The following is a 25,584-nucleotide window of genomic DNA, read 5'->3' as shown; positions in this document are numbered from 1 at the left end:
TACCAGATTCATATAGCTATGGCTATGATTAATAGAGTTTATTTACACTTGCGTGAGTAAATTCCATTCCCTGTGACAAACATATTCTATAGCGTAAATGAACAATACAACATTTTACATGCTTCACGGTCGACAGTTACATTCTGGGAAATTTGTTTTTGACATTGAATGATATTCTAGGATGAAATAAATAACTCAGGGAGGACCTGTGACTACATAACCAGAAGCCTTTTGCCTCTTGTCAGTGAAACTTAGAGTACACAGCCCATTTAAATGTAAATTTAAATAAAACATTTTCTCCACCTTTTTGTTCTCTTTGTTCTTTGTGATCAGAGGACCAAGGACTGTATATACTGTTCTCCAGTACACACATCTATAGGTATTTGTGGGGGGTTGGCTTTTTTTATTGTTTTATTTAAGACTAAATCAAAGTACTTGGGGATTTAAATGTTCTATTTCCACTAAAGGGAGGAGGGAATGCTCTCTGAAAACAGAAGGAGAGGCTCGCCTGAAGTACTCTAGGGAGGAGCGGACCAGGAGTGGGGCCCAACTTCAGCCGGGGACGCTGTTACTAGGCAACCTCTAGCGTTCTCAGTGGCCGTCAGAGAGCCACGTTCCCGCCCTCATTGCCAAGGAGATCGACGCCCCCAACTCAACCCTGCCGTAAAGCCGCGCGCCATTGCGACACTGCCGCGCCTGCCGCTGCGTGCGCGCCCTCTGCCCCATCTTCACTCTCCGCCTGGCCGCCATTGCCTCGTGCCCGCGCCGGTCGGTTGGTGGCGCCTTTGTCCTACGGCGGGCAGGTGGGCTGACGCGGAGGCGGCAGCGGCGGGCCTGAGGCGTAGGAGCGACCGAGAGCCCGCCACGCTGGTAGCGGTGAGTGCCGGGAAGCGGTGGCCGTCCGCCGAGGCGTGGGGCTGACTAGCAGGCGGTTGAAGGGGGGGCCTGGGCCGGACGCGGAGGCTGAGGCGGGAGGGCCCGCTCGACGCGCGGCCGCGGCCTCGGCTCCTCTCTGGGTGCGCGCGGGGCTGCGCATGCCCGGTGCGGGGCGCGGCCGCCTCAGGCTCCCGTTAGGCCCAAGCCCAGGCCCCGGCGCCGAGGCGGCCTGTAGTGGACTGAGGTCTGTGGCGGCACAACGCAGCCGACTGTCTGTGCACGAACCGTCGATAAGAGGCCTCTCAGTAGGGTGGGGTCGCGCACTCTGTTCTCCCTTCTCGAAACGGTGGATTCGCTCGCCTGCGGGTCCTCAGCAAGTCCATGGCGCAGTCGGGATTCGAACCCGCCCGAGACGGCCTGTCTCTGCGGACGTGCAGCGGCGTGCGGCTTGCAGAGACCTGTCCCCCGCCGCCGCTGTCTCACGGCCCCCCACCGCATCCTCGAGGCGTCTCCTTGTCTTGTGACAGACACCCCACCCATTTTATAAACGTGAACCCCAGGCCCAAAGAAAGGGGAGAGCAACTGTCCCGGAAATCGGCGGCAGAGCCGGCGTCCGAACCTGCTGGCTTTCCAGTCCCCCGAGGCTGGCCACTTTCCCCTCTCGACAACGCACAAGGGGCTTTTCTTAGGACGGCGTCCCCCGGGGTTCAGTCTCGTTGCACTTTTATGTCCGCGTACCATCTGTACTGCTATTTGCCAAATGTTAATTTTCTTTATTTAAACTCTTTTTTTATTCTAATTAAATACATTTGTTTAAGGTGGAAACCTCAATCGCAAACCGGATAATGGAAAGCCAGTTATTTTCCTAATGCTTATTTAAAAAATAAATAACTGTCTACTAAAATAAACAGTGCGTCCTTGTTCCTCCTGAAATTATTCTGTGTTCCACACTTTGGGAAACGCTGCCCTAAGGAGTATTATGGGGTTAACTGTGGTCCTTCTGGCTGTCACTCTCTGCACAGAATTTTTCCCCGAGGCTTGGCAGATTTTATGAAATGCCCTGGGACCTCGGGGATGATATCATAGGCTTTCTCGTTGTGTGTAGACTGTTCTGAACTGCAGGAACAGAGCATTCAAGTGCCCCTGATGTGCCTCTTCAGTTTTTCGTTTAACTGTGTGTTGTGATAACCACCTGACGGCTCATAAAAAGATGTTTCTGCAAACACTGTGGAGCTTTGGGGGGTTTTGACAACTCTAGAGTTAATGTTTTCTGTATGAGTCAATCTGGGTGTGAAAACTAACTCCATGTGGACTCTTGGAACCAGTAAAGCCCTGTGGATATTAAACATCACTTGGCTATTTGTTAACATCAGTTTTTTCCTATATTCTGGTTTGCCTTTCATTAGCTCTTCTGTCACCTTCCAGGTGTTCTTTGAAACTTCTGACCCATTCTCTTAACCTAAAATTTGACATAGAAACGTTGATTTGTCTCACTAGAGTGTCCATATTGCAAGGCTCAGTGAAAGGAGTTTTGCTGGGTTCGGGTTGCTCAGTGTTGGGTGCCTATGGACACCACATATTTAAAGGAAGTATTGACTTATTTGTAAGTTGATAGTTTATTCGTAACCTCTGTTTATGTGAGTGTAAGAGCAGATTTGATTTAAGTCATTGAAAGAAAACTTAGAAAAGGCAGCTTAGGCCATTCAAGTTCCCTTAATACTCCCCAAAGGCTGTGAAAAAAAAATCCTCCTGTGTTTAAAACAATCCATATCTCTTTGGGGTTACCTTGATATGATCACAGTGTAGGATCTTTATAAAGCCAAGGTCTTTTTCTTTAAATTTGCAAGCAGCGGTCCTGTTTAGAGTATAATTGAGTGTTAGATTTTACCCAGGAGTCAATTCCAGAACTTCAGGAAATGGAGCCTCATCTACCAGTGCTCAAAAGCTAAGAATAAACATCTTTTGCAAAGACTTTAGATGTCTGATGAGGAAGGTTTGATGGTTTGAGACTTCATTTTAAATAACCATTGCAAGCAATCCATGTCTTTGGCCTGCAGATGGCAGTGCCATTATATAGTTCTTTAATACTGTGAGAATTATTGGAATTTAGTTTCTCTTAGGGAATGGAAAATCTTAAGATGAAGTATACTATTTAATTTTTTCTTACCTTCATTTTGCCTTGTTCTCTTGTTTTTGACTCCCTACCTAAACCCACTGTTACTTAGTAGTAATGATAACATACCGCTAGCAGCACATGTGGTAAATACTGACGCATTTAATCCTGTCAAACATCCTGTGAGATAGATAAAATGGTATTATATGTTTTATGCATACATAGTATAAAGAAACAGTAGCTGAAATATGCCTAAGATTACATATTTAGGAGAACATATTCAGGATGTTATTAGAGATAAAAGATCTTGTGTACCTCAACATTCCCCAAGCAAAGTTGGGCAGTGTTGAAGTACAGTGGTGTCTTTACTCCAGTTGTCTCCACATACATGCTAGACATATGCAATGTAGATGTCCAGGTGAGGAAGATGCCATTATGCCTTTTTTCTACTATCCTCCCATCAACATCTTAAGGTAATAGTTTTGCCTAGAACTGACTACTCTTTCTATTGTGCTGTTTGCTCTCTGTGCCTTGTAGTTTATTAACAATAATCATGTGTCTTTGAGACAAGTACTTTTAAAGCTCAGTGTCAGCTTTTTTGTGCCAAAATGTTTGTCCTATGAATGACAATATACACTTGTCTAGACTATTTTGCTTAAGCTGAGTTAAACTATCTAGAAGTTACAAGGGCAGTAGCAAACAAAATTATCTTCTTTGTTATTCTCATTAATAAGAAGTTTATAATCAAAAGGATCCAGGTAAGGCTACTGTCTGAAGCAGCAGAACATTAGGGAAATATGAAGTATGCTAATGGCTAAATATATAGATAATACCATCATGCCTGCTACTTTTTGATTGGTGGTTTTATTACCACCAGATATGAATATTTATAAAGATGGATATTTTCATTCTTTATTCTGTCATTTTAAGAAAGAAATCATAGATCAGCTGGACCAATCTTATGTTAAGAAAATAATTCCCCTCATTAGATTCTGAACTTTACCAGTGTGTCCAGCCTTTTTTTCTCTGCTGTACATTGGAAGAATAAGCATTGTCTTGTCTTGGGCTACACATTAAATAGACAAACACTAATGACTAATGAAAGCTGGTTAGCAAAAAAAAAAAGGTTTGTGCATACTTTTCATGGTGTCTGACACCATAGATAAACAAACAAATCTTGACAAAATTAGCATATGGCCTGCACACCACAGGTTGGACACCCCTGTGTCAAACATTGTTCCTGACCTATATAAAAACCAGTCAACTTTAGTCAAGGATCAGTGTGGCTTAAGTTGCATTAGAGCAGTGGTTCTCAACCTGTGGGTTGCGACCCCTTTTTTACATTTGTAACAACACAGCAATTAGGAAGGCTCAGAACCACTGAGTGTCTTAACATCTTTAGCTCAATATAATATCTTAAGTGGGCCCTGGTTTGGACCTGGAATGATTGAATTACTGAAGATCTGGTTAATCCTGCAGCTGGTGGGCAAGATTTTGAGAATTTTGGATTATAAATAATTTGGCTTTGAGTACATTTAATTATATAATTAGAAGATTGACATAGTAATAACATGTATTTAAGGTCAGAAATAATACAAAAGTTTGTTTTTAATATTTCCTCCAAAATTACATTTGATATCCAAAAGGAAAAGCTAAGTAAACATGATTTTTGTAAAATGTATAACTGAACCTCCTGCAGCCTTTTGGGAAACTAACCTTAAGAACAGCATTTATCAAAGTCCATCCCCAAAAAAACTGTTTTCAGAGTCATCAGAACACGTTTCTTGGGAACACAAATTCTGGGATGCAGTTTCTTAGCCCCAACACCCAACTAACCAATCTGTGCAGTTGGGGTTTGTATAATCTGCCTTTCAAAAACCACCTTGGAAATTTGTATGCATATTACAGTTTGAGAACCCTTGATTTCGTACTTTAGAGAATGAGTTTTCACTAAAAATAGAAAATTGAAGCAGATTACTAGTTGGAACTGACAACTAGTTTGTGGTTGAGTTTACATTAATGAGGTAGTTTTAAGCAAGACCTTAACTATAAAATGTTTTTGGCTTTATACTTTGGGCTAGACAAAGGAATAATTAGAATATCTGTGGAACTTTTACCTGGACAAAGTGTCTCATACCTGTAATCCCAGCACTTTGGGAGGCCAAGGTGGGAGGATTGCTTGAGCTCAAGAATTTGAGACCAGCCTGAGAAACAGATCCCATCTTTACAAAAAATTTAAAAATTAGCCAGGTGTGGTGGTGTAAACCCTGTAAACCCTGATTGCTCGGGAGGGCAAGCCAGGAAAACCCCTTGAGTACAAGAGTTTGAGGTTGCAGTGAGCTATGCCACTACACTCTACCTGGGCAAAAAAGGAGACTCTGTCTCAAAAATAATAAATAAAATAAAAAATTTATATATAAAGAATGCCTATGAAGCTTTCAATATCTTAATTACTTCCATTAGTATCAGTAGAATGCTTTCACCTTCTTAAGAACAAAGAAGGGAGATTTATCAAAATTTTTTGGTCTGCAGATTATATTTGTTTCACTTTGCTACTAGTGATGTGGATGTGAAATGTGTGTGGCCATTTTTCTCTTTTTGCAAAGATATGAAACAGTTCCTCAAAGAAAAAGCAGGAGATCTAGCCCCTACCAGCAAAACTAGTGATAGCTGTGGTTTGCAGAATTTAGAGAAAATTTTAGTTGTCAATTTTCCCTTCATTAGGCAAAGTGGATAACATGCTATCAAGAAGTGACAAGCGCAGTAGTTTGTATTTTTCCTTCCTTTTTGTAGCTAGGTAATTGGAAGAAGCAGCTTAACTTTCAGGATCCTATGTAGTATTAAAATGATCAGATGAAACTGGAGAGAGTGGTGGACTGCATGCTCCTCTGCAAAAGGGGCCCTGACCCTATAATTGTATATTACCCTTATTAACGGTCTGGAAACTTGAGTTGATTATTTCATTTCCCTCGGAGATAGCAGAGTGATTATACTTTTTGTATTGTTTACAGACATTGTATTTTTACAGGTTTTAGCCATTGTCATAACATTTTCTTTAGTGCAGACTATGTTTTGGGGGTTATTTACCCTTAAACACAGGGATTCAGGGATATGTCTAATGGAGGATCTCAGTATACATTATGATTTATAACCTAAGGGAATGAATATATACTAGAGTAGTAGTTCCCAAATACCTGCTAAGAATTCACCTGAAAAACTTGTTAAAATAGGCCGGGCGTGGTGGCTCACGCCTGTAGTCCCAGCGCTGTGGGAGGCCGAGGCAGGTGGATTGCCTGAGCTCAGAGGTTCAAAACCCATATGAGCAGCAGTCAGCCAGAGTAAGACCCCGTCTCTACTAACAACATCAAAAAAAAAAAAAACAGCCAGCACCGTGGGAGAATGAAGAAAATCAACAAAAAAGGAGTACTTCAAACAAAGATGAACAAGCACACTGAAATTAAAAAAAAAAAACTTGTTAAAATACAGATTCCAGGCTCAGTTCTCAAATTCTAAAAGGTCTAGATGGGACCTGGGATTTTGATTTTTACTATTTTTCTACATAGTGCTAATGTATCTTCAATGAGCTATGCCACATAAAGAAATGTGATGTAGAGATTGAAGGACACACATATATACATAAGTTTCAGTTTTGCAAGATGAAAAAATTGTAAGATCTCTTGCACAAGACTGAATGTATTTGATTCTTTTGAACTGTATACTTTAAAATGGTTAAGGTGATGGCATGGCACCTGAAGCACAGTGGTTACAGTGCCAGCCACATACACTAAGGCTAGCAGGGTCGAACCCTGCCTGGGCCAGCTAAACAATAATGACAACTGCAACAAAAAAAATAGCCAGGCATTGTGGCAGGCTCCTGTAGTCCCAGCTACTTGGGAGTCTGAAGCAAGAAAATCACTTAAGCTCAAGAGTTTTAGGTTGCTATGAACTGTGATGCCATGGCACTCTGTCGAGGGCGACATAAATGAAACTCTGTCTCAAAAAAAAAAAAATGGTTAAGATGAATTTTATGTGTTTTTTTCTTCAGGCTTTTTTTTTTTTTTTTTTTAGTGTTAAAAAAATGAAGAATTGGCTCGGCGTCTGTTGCTCAGTGGTTAGGGCACTGACCACATACACCGAGACAGGGAGATTTGAACCCAGCCCTGGCCTACCAAACAACAATGACAACTACAACAAAAAATAGCCGAGCGTTGTGGTGGGTGCCTGTAGTCCCAGCTACTTGGGAGGCTGAGGCAAGAGAATTGCTTAAGCCCAAGAGTTAGAGGTTGCTGTGAGCTGTAATGCCATGGCACTCTACCAAGGGCGATATAATAAGACTCTGTCTCAAAAAAAAAAAAAAAAAAACATGAGGGGTAGTTTGTTGTCTGTATTCTTTCAGAACAATGAATTGAACTAATAGATTGATAGCTATTAATTACTGACTCCTCTAGCCATGGGTCCATTTTACAATATATCTCATTATTGAAAGTAAAATCATGACCTTTTAAATATTTTTATCTCATCTGTATCTTTTAGTGTCAAACAATTGGTCCTTGACTAACATAGTGGGCAATATTTTTGATGCTTTAGATTTAAATACTTCTTCCTCCCTTTTTGGAATAGTAGACATACAGTAAAACTTTATTAGTTTGGCTTCTGAGATTTTCTTTCTGGTAGTTTAGTTTATCGCCTCCTAACAGGCCGTCTTGCAACTAATTTCTTCTTTTTGTGGTAGTTAAGTTTATTTTGTAATCTGGATCTAGTCTAACTCTGTCTTCATCTGTAATTTCTCTCTTTTCTTCCTCCTATCCCTATGTTCCCGGCACTAAACTTCCTGTAGTTTTTCAGACTAGGGTCCTTCTCACCATTCCTTTACCTTTCCTAAGCTCCAGTAACTTTTCTTTCTGATTAACTTCTTCTCATCCTTCAAGACCTAAACTTATTGCCTCTCTTCTTCCACTTACAAAAAAAAGGGGAGGGGGTCTGGTTTACATGTCCTTTTTAGGCGTTTCCTGCATCCTTCCCGATCCCCACCCCCACCATTCTTCTCTCCCATTTGGCTCCTCTCCAGCCTGCAGCAAACATGCCACTTTAGATTATGTGTATACATATATACACATAATGACACTTTTGATTACAATGTAATTATCTCTGTATGTGTGCCTCTCCTCTATTAAACAGTGAACTCCTTTAAGGCAGGGACTTTAGCCTTATAATTTCCACATATCCAAGGCCTAGGATGTGCATAACACATAGACATTTGACAAATGGTGAATCAATGAAACATTCAGCATACTAATTATAAGCTTTTCAAATTCATTACTTGTACAGTTTAGTCAAAATTTTGCCTTTTAAAATACTATTTTAAATTTTCTGTAGCTGAGACTTCAGATCAACCTTTGTGAATTCAAAGTAGTTTTTTTCTTTTAGCTAATTTTTTTTTTAAACAGCATCAGTTATGTTAGGAATTTTAGCTAATTTTTACCCCTGAATCACCATAGGTAACACAGGCAGGACGTATATGGTCAGAGAAATCTAATGACTTGACTGGATTAACCCAAAGTAAGACTACAAATCAAATTTGCTGATCCCTAGCCAAGTACTCTTTCCTTAAAAGAGTGAAAATTAGGACAAGAAATTAACTATCAAGTGAGGTTTTGTCTAAAGATTTGAAGTGAAAAGAATGCAGTAGCAAAAACCAGAAACTTTGTAATTTGAGGTATAGAAATTGTAGTGGTAATTAAGAAGGTCTGGCTATATTGGGTGTCTCTGGGGGCATTTAAATAGTGTGTGGAATATAGATTGTGCCTTGTCCACGTTCTATAGCATTTGATCAGGTGGGAGTCCGAAGAGTTCTAAATGGAAACTATAGCGTCAGTTATGCTAAATGAAAGCTGTGTCTCCCCACTCCCAGTTGGAGGCAGCATAGCATAATGTTTAAACACGGGTGTTAGACAGACCTGAATCTGAGTCTCACCTCTGCCTTTTGATGATAATCATGTGGCTTCAGATTAATCATTTTCTCTAAACCTCAGATTTTCTCCTTTGAGAAACAAATCATAATAGCACTTCAAGAGTTGTAAAAAGATTGAATGAAATATGCACATAATGTTCTTTTACAAGGTTGAGGACAAAGAAAGCATTCTGTAAATGTTACTGTTTCTCCAGTTTCTGTTTTCGGGAATAATATTCCAATACTGTTAAAGATAATTATTTTAATTAGAGAATTAAGGAGATAATCAAATATAATGAAATGTGTAGTATTCATAGTGAGTTTAAGGGGCTGATTTAGAAACAAAGCAAGCATAGTATTCTCTTATCCCTGTAACTCATTACAATATCCCTGATGTTAACAATGTATCATCAAAGTCTGTTCATAAATATAATTTAGTAAGAAGTCCTGTCATTTCCTCTCCCAGTTTAGAGGATCTAATGTGTGATATCTGTTGCCTTGTCAGTATGGTTTTCCAAGTGGCATTATCTTTTATCAGCATGTAATTCCACTTTAGTAATTCCTGATTGTTAGTTGGTTTTCAGCTAAGCCTTTTAGGGGAGTTTTATTTCATTTGTAGTCAGTTATTAAAATTGCATGGGCTTCTGGATTCTTTCAAGCCATTGGTGGTACTGTCACAAAGCATTGTGGTTCATACTGGTATCAAAAGACAAAATTACAACAAATTTAGTTTAAAGACCTTAATCGCTTTTATTAGCAATTCTAGACTAAAGCAATACCTCATTATAAAATAAAATGAGTGTTCCAATGAGTTCAGCACAGAGAGCTGGCTTTATAGACAGAAAGGAGGCTGAGGAAACCAGAAACAAAGAAAAAGTGGGTTGGCCATTTCAAAGTTACTTTTCTTGTAAAGGGTAAAGTGGAGGGGACTTATCATGCCAGTTAAACCCAGCCTCTCTGTCTCCTGATTTCTCAAAAAGTCAGATAAAGATCTTGGTTTTTGTCTTAGTGGTGTGGAACGTTGACGTGAGTAACGCCCAATATCCCTGATGTTAACAATGTATCATCAAAGTCTGTTCATAAATATAATTTAGTCTTTTGGGCCTTGTTCAGAACCTTAGTCCAAACCAATAGCCTCCTATAAATTTTAACACTGTTCTTACAATTTCGAGCCCTCATTGTTTACTATTGCTGTAGGTCTGTGAAGTATACAAATTGGTTTTAAGGTAAAAAGAGTTACTACATTTAAAAAATAGGTAAAGCAAAGCAGTTCTTGGTACTATGAATGAAACACCCATTTTTATTTGTAACATTGTTTAAGGACCATTGTCTAATCTAAAATTGTAGATTTTAGGAGTTTTTCACCTTGTTCTTCTGTGGTATAAAGTGGCTCCGCCACTAGGCCAGGCACAGTGGCTCACACCAATAATCCTAGCACTCTGGGAGGCCAAGGCAAGTGGATTGCCTGAGCTCACCAGTTCAAGACCAGCCTGAGCCAGGGTAAGACCCCATCTCTAAAAAAAAATAGCTGAGTGTCATAGTGAATGCCAGTAGTCCCAGCTACTCAGGAGGCTGAGGCAAGAGAATCACTTAAGCCCAAGAGTTTGAGGTTGCTGTGAGCTATGGCACTACAGCACTCTACCAAGGGTGACCAAGTGAGACTCTGTCTAAAAAAAATAAATAAAATGGCTCTGCCACTTCCTGCATGTTTCCTGGATTATTTTCTGTTTTTTTTTTTCCTTTGATGTAAATGCTTTGAGTTGGTGCTATTTTTCTTGTCTAAAAGTTCCTAATTGAGAAGTGTTTTTAACTTTTTCTAAAAGACCACTTAGAAATTATAGATATTCAGGCCAAGGTTAACCACTCCCTGGTGATTATAATGATTTTGAATGGTGTTCACATTGCTAATATAATTAACAAGGTGTAGAAGTGCCACCAACCTGACGTGGAGAAGCTACTGAGAGACTCTTCTAAGCAGAGGAAGCACTCCCATCTCCTTGAGAGAGACTTCCAACTTGCCACTGCCCTCTTGTTGATTAACTTTTCTCCAGTTATAGTTTCCCATTTAATGTCCAAATGTCTTTCCACTTTTTCCCCTTCTTCTTTATGTTAATATCATTTCTGTTTCCTTGATGTTGCTTTAATATTCCTGTAAGGATTTAGGGAGAAAATAATCTAATTGAACTAATAACACAGAAGCCCCTTTAGCAGTCCCAATATTTGCATTATCAAAGAAAAAACTTCCTATTGACAGATTTTCAAATTCTGTGACAAAATACTAGAATGGAACAAGTTTTTCTTGATTTTTTAAATCTTTGCTCTATTACAATGAGCTCCCTGGGTTATTCAGACTTTTGGTGGCTTTTCTGTTCTTCCTGTATTTATGAACTCATAGATTTTTCAAAAGTTTTGTATGTGTGTGTTAAGATTTTCTGGGTCTGTGGGGATTGGTGGTTATGTTTTCACAACTATCACTGAAAACCCCCCAACCTGAGCAATTCTATTGGATAGAAATGAGACTTTATCAAAAATTTCCAGGTTTCATTTTTTCCATATCTCATTCAACTTAGAAGTTTAAAAACACCCAAATAGGGGTAAACTCTTTGATATACCACACTAAAAGTTTGTTAACCCCTAAAATTAAGAAAATGGTCTAAAAATTCTCTTTTTTTGCAGAAGAAATGTCCCATGCCATCCAGCTATAATGGCTTTAGACTATTCAGTGCAAATAGATATAGAAGACAAATTACAATCAAAATGGTTTAAAGATACAATTGTGAATGTTCTTTAAATAATCTTTCAAGTAATTGCAAAAAGATTTCCCCAATTTCAAAGTAAAATACTTGAATCTTCATTCCAACTGGAACCAGTTTTGCCCCCAAAGAAATATAATACATGACCACTTTGGTCTCCCCAGTCCTGTGTGTAGATATAGAATTGAATATAATTATACAGTGTAATATTCTTTTTCATATATGAAGGGCAAACTATGGCAATAAAAAGCAGACCAATTAAGGAAGAACTATACATTCTATATTGTTACCTAAGTATTTGCCAGGTCTAGTTAGTGTTCAGATGCATTTTCTTTATATTCATGAGGTCATTTAATACATGGAATCCTGCTGAAGTTACGGTACTTAAAATAAATCGTGGGCAGCGCCTGTGGCTCAATCGGTAAGGCGCCGGCCCCATGTACCGAGGGTGGCGGGTTCAAACCCGGCCCTGGCTGAACTACAACTAGAAAAATAGCCAGGCGTTGTGGCGGGCGCCTGTAGTCCCAGCTACTTGGGAGGCTGAGGCAAGAGAGTCGCTTGGGCCCAGGAGTTGGAGGTTGCTGTGAGCTGTGATGCCACGGCACTTTACTGAGGGCCATGAAGTGAGACTCTGTCTCTACAAAAAAATAAATAAATAAATAAATCTTAATACACACCCATTGTATCCCAGAGACGCTGAAAACTACTTAAATGATTAGAGATATGGCTGGGTGTGTTGGCTCGCACCTGTAATCCTTGCACTCTCAGAGGCCAAGGTGTATAGATTGGTTGAGCTTAGGAGTTTGAGACTAGCCTGAGCAAGAAAGACCAAGACCCCCATCTCTACTAAAAATTGAAAAATTAGGCTTGGCGCCTGTAGCTCAGCGGCTAGGGCACCAGCCATATATATCGGAGCTAGTGGGTTTGAACCCAACCCGGGCCTGCCAAACAATGACAACTACAACCAAAAATAACCAGGCATTGTGTCAGGTGCCTGTAGTCCCAGCTACTCGGGAGGCTGAGGCAAGAGAATCACTTAAGCCCAAGAGTTTGAGGTTGCATGAGACTCTGTCTCAAAAAAAGAAAAGAAAGGAAAAATTAGCCGGGCATTGTGGCAGACTCCTGTAGTCCCAGCTATTCAGGAGGCTGAGGCTAGAGGAACTCTTGAGCCTAAAGAGTTTGAGGTTGCTGTGAGCTGTGATGCAACAGCATTCTACCCAGGGTGACAGAATAAGACTCTGTCTTAAAAAATAGTAATAATTAAACAAAAGAAAAAAATAATAAAAGATATTATATTTCTCTAGATTATAACCCCTCTATGATAGAAAGTGGTACTACAAATAAAGTGAGCAAAGTCATTAAATGCTTCTAAAACTGATCTAATATTCTTCACTATTGCATGTAAAAGAATTTTATATTTCCTGTAATAGTTGTAAATTGTGAAAGTGCCACATGTAGTACCAAAGCTATGGTCAGATATTACTAGCTAAGGTTTATATAGGAAATATTTTCTGTTTTTTAAGAAATAAAGGGATTGGGCGGCACCTGTGGCTCAAAGGTGTAGGGCACCGGTCCCATATGCCGGAGGTGGTGGGTTCAAACCCAGCCCTGGCCAAAAACCACAAATAAATAATAAATTAATTAAAAAAAAAAGAAAGAAAGAAAGAAAGGGATTATATCTGGTTTAGAAGTAAATTAGGTAGGATATGCTTCTCCAACTAGATATATGTTATCTTCAGTTTTGTCAAAAGTCATTCTTCTAAACATAGTACTTTGGATTTAAAGTGAAATTTAAGATCATGCTCACTTAAACATGAACTAAAAAATTGGCAACATAGTAAAAATCTACACCAGACATTTAAGTTTCTTGTTACTGCAGTGATCTTTCATGTGATAGGAATCTGGTTGGAATTTTTAAAATATATAATTACTATTTTAAAACATTTTAATTATGTGAGTAGTTATGTATTTTGATATCTTTAGATACACTATTAATTGCTTCATATGGAATAAGGGGAACAAAACTACTGTAGCAGAAAGCAATTTTATTTTTCTATTCAATCGGAAGTGTGAAACTTTTTATGCATACATTTGTCTTTAAATCCTGTGAAAATTATAGGGCATTATTTTTGGGTACAGATTGTTTTCGTCATACCTGGTATTTTTATTATTCATTTTAATCTTTGTAAAGCAGGTATGTTTTGTTTTTAGCAAAGCATGCTTTAACTTTACAAATTGGCTTTTCTATAAGAAGATTCCACTGTTGTTCCTTATCTAGTTGTATTGCTAACCTTCTCTAATGAACACTTAAGAGGCAGATTTTATTACCTAATGACCCTACTATTCCAGATGCCAATTCTTAATTTTTAGGTGTTTATCAATGAAGGTTTTAGATGTTAACAAGTCATATTCTTTATTCTAAAAAAGTTAATTTTCTTTCCTGCATCTTACTCTGGAAGATTTTAGCCAGTGGAATGCAACACAAGACACACTAAAAGGAGGTCCTACTTCATGGAATATTGGAAGTTCGAAGACAGTCAAGTCTAGCTATTATTTCTTAGTTACATAAAATAGAATTATTTGCCTTTGCTTTTCTGTTTTCTTAAACTCTTTATCTTTTCCCATTTTCCTCCCCATAAAAAGAATCTTAACAGCTGGCTTTCCAAGAGTTTAGAAAGCATTGTTTCCCCCTTTTTGAGGGGGTATGTTAGGTTAGGGCTTGGCAGGGTGTTAAAACATTTATGTAATTACTTTTACACAAATTAATGGATAGTTAGAAAACTGAGGGACATTTCCTTACCAAGCCATGACAATGTACTGCCTTAATGTAATAAAAATTGCCCAAGTGACAGTGTGTCTCTGCTGAATGAATTTTCTTACACCATCTGGTTGTCATTGTAGTTTTTTGTTGTTGCTTTCATTTGAAATGTGCTGATGATCTTGTTTTTATTCCGTAGCATTGAACAGATGGGTTGATTATTCTTTTCAGATATTAATAAGGCAGCGGAAAGAAGAAATATGAATACGGCTCCATCAAGACCCAGCCCCACACGAAGGTAAAGTACCCTGAAGCAGTGAGTTACCTTGGGAGAGTTGGGCTCTGGGGAGTTAAGCCCAACTTCGTACATCAAGGGTCTTTTCTTCCCCCCAACAAATCAGAAACGCTCAAGCAAACAATAAGAACATGAACCTTGTGTGAAGGGCCTTGCTGCTTTTTAAAAACATACATCAGGAGATGCAGAGGAAGCTTTGTGTTTTCGGTGGCAAACCCAGCAAGTTCAACTTGCAACGTGAGTTGCAGGCAATTGGAAGAGGATAAACCTCTGTGTGTCCCCCAGCTTACATGTCAATGGGAGCCTCCAGAGCAGAAGGAGTGCCCCAGGGCCGTTGGTGTATGTCACGCTGCACTGTAGCGGGCAGCAGAGATTCGACTCTTCATTCCAAATGGCTGCCGGTCCAGATGTTAACCCAGGTTCACGGAAAGTGCTACCGAGAGATTGCTGCTGTGCCTGTGCTGCAGATCCCCTGTTTGCTCGCATGCGTGGGTTACTTGTTTGAAGGGAAATAAAAAGGGCAAAAATATTTCACCTCTCAAAAGTCTCCCTTTTTCTTAGAGGATGTCTGGAAATAGAGGGTGTTTTCCCAGTATATTCTGCCGTCCAGTATATAAATCCTGGTGTGTACCCTGGAGATATACATCTCTCAAAGAAGAACTTTATTAGTGTTGCCATTTACACCAGCGATGAGGATATTGTATCCAAATTTCTTGGTCCCATTACAGCACAGTGGATGCAGCGTTTGCAGTTTTGTGTGGAATGCAGATAGATACAATGTATTTCATATCTGTGCCTCTTCAAGGCCCAAGTAGATTATGGATTTTGCCTTTGTCCCTAAGAAAAAAAATGCCAATTTTCCACAAAACACTATATACTTAAACTACATACCACAGTAAATTACATTTCCTACAGTAAGCTGAACAGTGCTGCATACAGTGAATCTTGGTCTGTTCAGGTAGTTCCACAGGTCCCCTGGGGATATACCCAACTAACTGAGCACTTAACCAATAACAATCATTGTCCTGCTTTTTGGCAAAACACCTGTATTTTGTTACCTTCTTATAGGAAAGAATGATTGCTGTGTATTTCCTATGTATATTCCTATTTAGATATGAAAGGAGGGTATGTTCTAGCTATCCAAAATAGATTGCATATGTCTACTGTGCAAATTTCAGCCAGGCCCTGGGGGCTAGAGAATGCTCCTAATTTCCATTGTATTCCCTGTCCACTCTGCTTGGAGTTGAATCCACAACTACAGCTACACCACAGCTTTCAGATTCCTGGCCATCCATGGGTTTCAGTACAGAAACGGGTGTGTACCTCGGTACTGTGCCCTCTCTTATACCATAAAGAATGCCTGTATCTTATAAGTAAATACTCTGTTGGTTGTTTTCGTGTGTATGTGTGAGTATCTTAAACAAATGAATCCTGCAGAACTTCAACAGTTATGCTTCTATTAGGGCTGCATCTAACTATGCCACAGGTGTTGGATAATCCCGTCTGTATTGCTCCTCATTGTCCCAATGCACATGGAATACAGGTGGCTAAGAGTTTGCATCTGTGGTCAGAAATACAGCGCTCTCATTGGAGACTGTAGTTACCACATGGCTTGAAAGGAGGTGTGCTGTGTATCCAGTTTCCAAAGAGCTCTGATTGTTGGGTGTCTTTGAACTAGGCAACTTACCAGAAGTGTGGAATTTGTGTAAAAGATCACTGGCTCCACTACTAAAATTCTTCCCTTGTCTGTTGATACGATGTACACATAAAGATTGATTTTTGGATAATGTTGTCTCAGTGTTTCTGCAGGCAAAAAAAGAAAAGCACATGGAAGAACAATTGGTTCTGTTTCTATTATAAATTGAGGCTATCATCCTATTAATGATATTTAACCAAATGTTTGTAACATTTCCAGTTGATCATAGATACTCAATATTGCCCTGGTGGGGAATAACTCCCCTGGTTAGAATCCAATATAGCCATTGCTAGAGCATTAAATTAAAAAGATTAATTTCATCCCAACTTAAAAGGCAAATTCACAGTTATGTCTATAATGAAAGAAATAGGTTTATACTTGTTTGCTTTTTCTCTTTTTTTATTAATAGTCCCTCCACATACAAATAACATTGGAGAGGGCTTTTTAAAATGAGCTTCTTACCAGATATATAAATATGCCTTTATATGCCTTTTAAAATATCACCTTCAGGAATAAATTCTAAAATTAGGTTGTTTTAGGGTGTGCGTAGGGCAATGACTTCCTGCTTTATTTACAATCAACAGGAGGAACAGCTAGGCTAATTCAAATTTCACTAACAATCTTCCCTTTGGTAACATGTCCCTAACTGGGTTCCTCAGCATGTTATTTAATATAATGAAGTTCTATACAGTCATGCTTATTTGCTTCAGGGAAAGAGGACAGTCACATTTGGTGAAATCTGTTCTTGGCCCCATCTAAAACTAAGCAAAGAATCTGCTTTTTTGCCTTAAAAAACACACACACAAACCGAAAACCAGGTAAATTAAACATTTTTTCTGAAATAGAGTACTAAAATTTTGATTGTAGCCCTGATCACACACTATCTCTTAAGATACATTACACAAATAGGGCAGAAATAAAATGCAAAAATTAGGCATGATGGGCAAACAGTTACCCTAGAAGGGGTAACTCCTTTCTCCAGGGGTAAACACTGGATATCTCTTTCTTGGGTGCATGCTTCCAGTCAAACCCTTTAAGTTATTTCAAATATACCAGTATATTGACAATAAACTGCCTTCATTGGCAGCAGTCATCATTTTATATGCCCCCAGCCATAGGGAATGATCCTTCACAGGGAGAAGAAGCACTGTATCTAATGGCAAATATTTCTTAAGTTGTACCTATACTTAAGTGCTTTCTACTTATAAGAATGTCGGTTTTAAGCATGTTGGCAAGACCTTCATAACACCTTGTTTTGCTGGACTTTAACCTTAAAGGTCAAAACATCTGGGTATCTTTGGGAGTTTTCACAGGATTATCACCTCTTCAAATGTTTCTGTAAAGTACAATTCTGTTGGCTTTGCTCTCTGTTCAGTTATGTGCCTCCCTAATGATTCCAGCTGTCAGTGTATAATTATGACAATATTTGCCCAGCCAAGCACAGAACTCTGCATAAGGGAGCTCTGCCCTGGATCACATTTCATCCTGAATTCTAATCATTTAACCCTCGGGCCACTTCATTGGACTCCTTTGAATACATTTCATAGTTGCCATGCAAGTTGTCTGGTATTGATAACTAGACATCGGTCCTTCTTCAAAGACTGAATCATGATTCTGGTTGTGCCTTAGATGTGTCAGTTATCTTCAGCTCAACACCTTGACAATCTAGATCTTGGATCATACCATTATGCAGATGTGGCCTCCAAGTATTAGAAGTAAGACTATTTCCATATGACCTAAAGAAGAACAAATAGAATTGACTTGTCTACATCCAAAGCTCTGCAGAGGATTTTCCTTATATACTTGTGAAAGATGTTAAGCCTGATATCTCTGAAGTAATTAGGAATTGGCTTATCGGAAATAATCTGGCTGTAGACGAGTTTACAAAGTGACCTGAGATGCTTTCTGTTTGTTTGCAAAGGCCTTAATTCCTTTGATAAATCTTTGCTCCTTGGTTGTGAGAGAGCCCTAGCTCTAGGTTGGTCTCATAGTTAAAAGATTCCAGATTACCGCTGCACTAACATGAAGAGTCATCAGCCCTCAGCAAGTACAACTTCTACCAACAGAAAAATCATATTTGTGCTAAAGAAAAATCATATTTGTGCTTGGAGAAGCATGGGCACTTTAAAAAGTTGGATCCGCGAGATGTGATATCTCACTACACCCCATATCCTACCTGCACCTAATGGCAAAATTCTACAAGAGTCTCTTGTCTCCATTTCTCACAGTAGCATGGAGCCGTGATAGTGAAGGATCAACATCACACAGGAGCCAGCCATTTAGATAATGGTATTTGTGGATAGTATATCTGTGCCAGAAGTTTGAAGAGCTGATGAAGGAGTTTTTTTCAGGGTCAAAAAAAGGCTGGCCCTCCCAAGGAAAATATTCCAGTGAGCAGAAAGGAAGAAAGGAGATGCTGACCTCTACAGAAAAGAGAGAAAAAGACCTTCTATACCTCCAAGGCCAAAGAATACCATTGTGGACCTGAAGCTTCAGTCTCTTGTTGAAGATATGGTCAAAATCTACCAAAATCTTCCAAGATGATCGTCTATCAGTTCTTAACTCTATAGGCTTTCAAATGCCTAGTTCTCTTCACATTCCTTTAGTCTTCAGGAAGAGAAGCATTTCTGCCAGAAGCATATCACTTACCAGCAAAACCATTGTTTTCTCCTTTATCCATCCTTTCCTTACCTCACTGAATGTTCCTAATGGTGTGAATATATTCCTCTCAAGGCAAAGAGGGTTTGCCTTTTTTCCCCCCCTGCTAAATAGATGAGAAACTTACAGCAGAAATTTAGTTTTTGCCACATGACTTCAGTTTTTGAACGCCAGTGCTGAAATCATTTAATCACTGTTTGGTTTCTTTTTAGCCTCTGGTGATAATACTACCTGAGGGTATGCTGCAGTTGATTTCCTTTAGTAAAAACCTCTGGTACCCTCGGATGATTTGGTAAACCTTGTTATGCTCCAAAACCTCTTTCTAACCAACTTATCCTCTGAGGTCCAACATCTCAATGCAGACGGCTTTGGCCTCACTCTTGAATCCTGCACATTTTACACCCTTTTGTTAGCTGGGTTCTTGTTTTGAGAAAGATGTTGGGGCCAGCAGCAAGAGCCTTTTTGTTCTGAGGAGTTCTTTGTTTGGTTCCTAAAGTGACCCTGAAGAGTTTTGTTTTGTTTTTTTGTCTCCAGAAGAACCCCATCTACCGTATTATTCATCTTTTAGAGGAAAAAGGCTTTGCTTTTTCATTTCAGAGAATTATCTCCTCTGTTCCTACTTCCTACACTCCTTTAGTTCTTTTTCCCCTTGTGAATATCACCTCTTCTACATTTTTACCTAGAAAGCACTCGAGAGGGAATTAGTTTTGTTGCATGTGGACTTTAGATTCTTTGATGGAAGGGGAGGGGCGTGCCATCTCAAACTGGAAGATTGAACCCAGAATTTGCGAATCTAGAGGTATAGTCAACTTGCAGGGATGGACTCCAGCAGGTGAGTAAGGTTTTTCAATGGATTCAAAAAAATGAGAACCAAATATGGCGTTTGTAATTATCTTAAAGCTAAGAATAACATGGTGTGACATGGTGTTATCTGTAGCCCCACCATTTCTACCAGGCCTAAGCCTGGTCTGTCAGGCTCAGGATATCTCAGTCGTGATTGCCAGGAACACTTGAAATCGGATTCCTTCTCTAATGACTACTTCTAATTGCTCCCCAAGGCAGGTTTATCTGCCGATCATTAGTAATCTAAAAATACGTTTTGCAGTTGTCTCTTCCCATTTGAGTGTTTGCCCACATTATGCATTACATCAGATGTTACACATTAGGGGGATTATACCACTTAATAGGGAGAAGTGAAGTAAGAATCTTGGTTAGTCTGCACTTTATTCTAATAAGAAAAATGTTTAGCTATCCTCATTTAAATTCCCTGGCCGACCATATGTTTGCTCCTGCAAATCAGAAGTACTAGTGAACCTTAAATTACATAACAAGAACTTTTTATAGAAATAAAATTGGCATTTAAATTGTTTTTGCTGTCCCCATGTGGATGAAGTGAAATTTTCTACTAAGCCAGTGACATTGTGTTGAGTGCCAAATATGTGTAATAGTAGATGACAAAAGTGTAAACAAAACACAATGCTTGCTCTTGAGAGGCTTACAGTTCAGCGAATAATTCAGTTCATTGAATACTTACTGAACTCCTGTGCTGTGTCGTAGGGATACGCAGTCTCAAGAAAACTACTGTTTGCTAAGGAAACCATCTAAACAAATAATGATGGAACAATGTTATAAGTGTAGTAATAGAAGTATGCACAGGGACAAGATTCATTCAACATGTATGGAGCATCTAGCCTGTGCCAGACATTGTTCTATATAGTGGATTTATAGTGCAGACTTAAACTGACCTACTCCTTGTCCTTGTGGAGTTTGCAATCTAATAGGGCAGACAGACATTAATCAAGTAAAATGTGTCATGTTAATTTGTGACAAATGGCATAAGTAAAAATAAAATGTTATGATTTAGGGGCAGAAGGTAAGTTTTTAATCTGGCAGAATCAGAGAGTAAAGGATATTTATGTGTTGAGACCCAGAAAGCGAGTATGAGTCTGTTCCTGCTCCTTATATAAAGGGATCAGGAAAGACCTTGGCTAGTTATAACTCAAAGGCTAGTATGGCAAGAGAGTTGTGAACTAGAGAGAGACTGTGTATGATGAGTTGGAGAATACAGGAGCCAAGCATTTACTAGAACCTTTCTAGAGATTTTTTTTTTCTTTTTAAGTACAGAGTCTCACTCTGTCGCTCTGTGTAGAGTGCCGTGGCATCATGAAAGCTCACAGTAACCTCAACTCTTGGGCTTGAGTAGTCCTCTTGCCTCAGCCTCTCAAGTAGCTGGGACTACAGGTGTGTGCCACTACACCCAGCTAGTTTTTCTTTTCTTTTTTTTTTTTTTTTTTTTTTGTGGTTTTTGGCTGAGGCTGAGTTTGAACCCACCACCTCCAGCATATGGGACTGGCGCCCTATTATTTTGAGCCACAGGCGCCGCCCTAGTTTTTCTATTTTTAATAGAGATAGGGTCTCGCTTCTGCTTAGGCTGGTCTTGAACTTCTGAGCTCAAGCAACCCACCTACTTCAGTTTCCCAGAGTGCTAGGATTATAGTTGTGAATCACTGTAGCCAGCCCTTCATAGAGACTTTAGATTGTATTCTAAAAACTGTGAGAAGCCAATGAAGGATTTTACATATTTAAAAGATCATTCTGGAGAAAGACTAGAAAAGAGGCAAAAGCAGAAATGAGTAGACCACTTTAGAAGGCTGTTGCTGTGGTTTAGGGGTGAGATGATTATAGGTTGGGTTTCAGTGAAGGTAAAAAAAAAAATAGGCAGGAGTTATCAACTGAAGAGAAAGAATGAACAGAATTTGGAACTGTGGTTGGAAGGGTGGATGAGACTTTAAGGAAGAGATGACATCCAGGCTTGAGCAACTGAGTAGGTGGATATGCCATTTACCAAGATGGGAAGGATTAGAGGAGGAGCATATTTGTTGGGGAAGATCAAGAGTTCAGGGAAGGTTTTACGGAGGAGGTAATCCTTAAAGTGGGTCAGACTTAAGATATGGTTGTAAAAAGGTAAATACCAGATCAAGATGAGTAATAGAGATAGAAAGGGCTCTGAGCTACATAGGAGAGATCAGCAGTTACTAAGTGGGGTAGAGAAGGTTTTTTGGAAGACATGCGACATGAAAGTATTGTGAGGATTGGGTGGTACTTGGATTAATGCAGGAAAAATACTCCAACTACAGAAACCATATGAACAAAAATTGAGATACGGCATGCAAGTTAAGTCATAAGAATATAAGCTTACATTGAACTGGGAAGGTTGAATTAGGAAATGAGAGGAAGATAGTAATTAGAGGCCAGATTTGTTAGGGAGTGGTGCCCAGAAGTGTGATAGCCAAGTTATGAATGGTAACAATGGAAATACACGTTAGGATGGTTAATATTTGTGTTAACTCAAGTGAGTTAATGGGGGTAGGGAAAGAAGAATCAGTTAACATCTAAGAATTTAAAACTTTGGTAACTAGGAAGGTAATTTATAGCAAAAATGAAAGTAGGGATCGGGCAGATTGGGTTTGAATAAGTTTTAATGTAGGAGATGAGTTTCCAATGGGGTGAAGTGTCTCATGAAAAACATTCAGTTAGAGTAGGCCAAGTATGCCTGTGACTTTTTTTAGTATTGAGAACAAAAAAGAACCAGGTTCTTCATAAACCCTCAGATTGAGAGAAACCAGTACTCAAGATCTCTGTAAAAAGATAGAGAAACTGATTGTTCTTGATCCTTTACAGTGTGTATTGTGCTCCCCCCTCCCCCTTAATTTGGTTATGCTATTTTTTTTTTAACAGTGTCTCATTATATTGCCTGGGCTAAATAAAGTATAGTGGCCTGATCATAGCTCACTGCAAACTGCTGGGCTCAGGCAGTCCTCTTACCTCTCAGCCTCCTAAGTAGCTGGGACTACAAGCCCGCATCACCACGACTGGCTAATTTTTTTTTTTTTTTTTTTTTTTTTTTTTTCTTTCATTTTTGTCGAGACAGGATTGTACTATTTCCATGCTGGTCTCCAACTCCTGGACTCAAGTGATCCTCCTGCCTCAGCCTCCCAAAGTGCTAGAATTACATATGTGAGCCACTGCATCTGGCTTATGCTAGATATCTTAAGTATTAAGTTTTCTCTACTTTAAGGACAGTTCCTTTGATCACTTTGTAGAAGATTGTGCCATTTGCTCTTATGTTCTTCTTGAATCTTACCCCCTACTGTATCCTCCCAACTTTTTTCCCCTTGTAAAGTCTCTTTCAAACAAGTCTGGTGAGAGAAAATAGGGTCTAGGGGAAAGACACTTCCATTTTGAAAACCTTTGATACAGAAATGATGGTTTACTCCTGAAGCCTGACACATAGCCTTATCCCAGTCAAGATCTTTGCCTTTGGCCATACGTTCGTTCTTTGAAGTCCTACTCTTGAGATTCTAGAACTTTCTAGACTATTGCCAACCAGATGAGTGAACGATCATTAAAATTATAATCATATTCTCACTGTTTGGCTGCCCTGTTTTAAGAAAAATTCTTGGAAGGTGAAAGCTTTCTTCTTACAAGAACTGACAAGATTGGCTACCTTCAATTTGTCTTAGTTTCTTCTTGCTATGTCCCACAGGGATCCATATGGCTTTGGAGAGAGTAGAGATTCAAGACGTGATCGATCTCCAGTTCGAGGAAGTCCAAGGAGAGAGCCTAGGGATGGCAGAAATGGCCGAGATGCCCGGGATAGCAGAGAGATTCGAGACCCCCGAGACTTGCGGGACCACAGAGACAGAGACATTCGGGATCACAGAGACAGCAGAAGTATGCGTGATGCTCGGGACATGAGGGATCTTAGAGACTTTCGTGATCTAAGAGACTCTAGGGATTTTCGAGAACACCGGGACCCTATGTATGACAGATACAGAGACATGAGAGACTCCCGAGATCATATGTACAGGTACATCCACAGCCATTCTGCTTGCTTTTTTGTGAGTCTTTTGTTATGCATGTGGTGAACTAATTGACAGCTCTGTAAGGCCAGTGGTTTTTTTCAGCCTTATATTTTCAGTGCTTAGTGAATTTTGGCAATGTGTCAATGATTGATAAATTAAGATCACTGAATGAATCTAGATCTCCATGGCTTAAGAAAGGCAGTATTGTGCATATGGAGAAGAAATGGAGTACAGATTGTGTTGGCAATGCAAAAACAAGGAAGATACACAAATAGCCAAAAGATATATGGAAAGGGGCAGCCTGTGGCTCAGTGGGTGGGAGCCGGCCCCAAATACCGAGGGTGACGATTCAAACCTGACCCTAGCCAAACTGCAAACAAAAAATAGTTGGGCGTTATGGCTGGTGCCTGTAGTCCCAGCTCCTCAGGAGGGTGAGATAAGAGAATCGCCTAAGCCCAGGAGTTAGAGGTTGCTGTGAGCTATGATGATACAGCACTAGAGGGCAATAAAGTGAGACTATGTCTCTTATATGGGCAGCGCCTGTGGCTCAACGGAATAGGGCACTGGCCCCATATGCTGGAGGTGGTGGGTTCAAACCCAGCCCTGGCCAAAAACTGCAAAAAAAAAAAAGATATATGGGAAGATGTTCATTGTCACTAGTCATCAGAGAAATGCAAATCAAAGCCACCATGAGATACCATTTTACACCAACTAGGGTGACTACAGTAATTATTTTTTAAAAATACATGAAATAACTAATGTTGGCAAGGTGTGGAGGAATTGGAACCCTCATAAATTGCTGGTGGGAATGGAAAAGGGTGTAGCCATAGTAGAAAACAGTTTGACATTTCCCAAAAATGTTAAAACATAGAATTACTATATGATCCATCAATTTTACTTCCAAGTATATACCCCCAAATTTTTTTGTGTATGTTAAATTTATTTATTTATTTGTTTATTTTATTAAATCATAGCTGTGTGCATTAATGCAATCATGGGGCACCATACACTCCAAAAATTTGCAAAGAGGGATTCAGATAGTTGTACATGAATGTGCATAGCAGCACTGTTAACAATAGCTAAAAGGTATAAACAGTTTAAATCTGAGGTGATGATTGCACAGAATTGTGAATGTGATACCTCTGATTTAGGTACTTAAAAATGGTTAAAATGGCAAAATATTTTACTACCACTTTTAGAAAGCATAAGGAAGGGAGATTTGTCACAGCAGGCCATGGAATGGTTCCTCAAAACTAATTATCAATAATTTCTGCTAGTTATTTTGCATTTACTATATGCTGAGGACCTTGCTAAGTGCTTTTCTGTGCATCATCTCTGTTCATCCCCTCCCATCTTCCCCCACACACACACAGTTTTTGGCTGGGGCTGGATTTAAACCCGCCACCTCTAGTATATGGGGCTGGCGCCCTACTCCTTTGAGCCACAGGCACTGCCCCCCCGCCCCATCATTTTTTAAGACAAGTTAATCATAGCCACAGAGCTGATAAGCAGTGAGTCCTAGATATAAACCTCATTTGTCATCCCAAAGAATTCTCTATATCTGATTTTTGCACAATAAGACAGAATTTTATCTTTGTGGAAATTTCCTTAACTTTGCAG

General features: G+C 39.5%; 1 protein-coding gene across 3 annotated transcripts in view; it reads left to right on the top strand.

Moving 5' to 3' along the window:
* The first annotated feature begins 719 nt into the window (after positions 1–719).
* NCOA5 (nuclear receptor coactivator 5) overlaps positions 720–25,584 on the top strand; it is a 33,760-nt gene continuing 8,895 nt past the window's right edge. Inside the window, exons 1-3 of one of the 3 annotated variants that reach the window (XM_053573817.1) lie at positions 720–876; positions 14,682–14,748; positions 23,646–23,969. In XM_053573817.1, coding sequence (XP_053429792.1) covers positions 14,711–14,748; positions 23,646–23,969 — 362 coding nt within the window. In that variant the 5' untranslated portion in view covers positions 720–876; positions 14,682–14,710. The remainder of the gene's footprint in view (positions 877–14,681; positions 14,749–23,645; positions 23,970–25,584) is intronic. The other 2 variants (XM_053573819.1, XM_053573818.1) reach the window with 2 other exon arrangements.

Source organism: Nycticebus coucang, chromosome 21, assembly GCF_027406575.1.
Source record: "Nycticebus coucang isolate mNycCou1 chromosome 21, mNycCou1.pri, whole genome shotgun sequence".
Lineage (NCBI taxonomy): Eukaryota > Metazoa > Chordata > Mammalia > Primates > Lorisidae > Nycticebus > Nycticebus coucang.
This window is presented reverse-complemented; position numbering and strand designations above follow the sequence as displayed.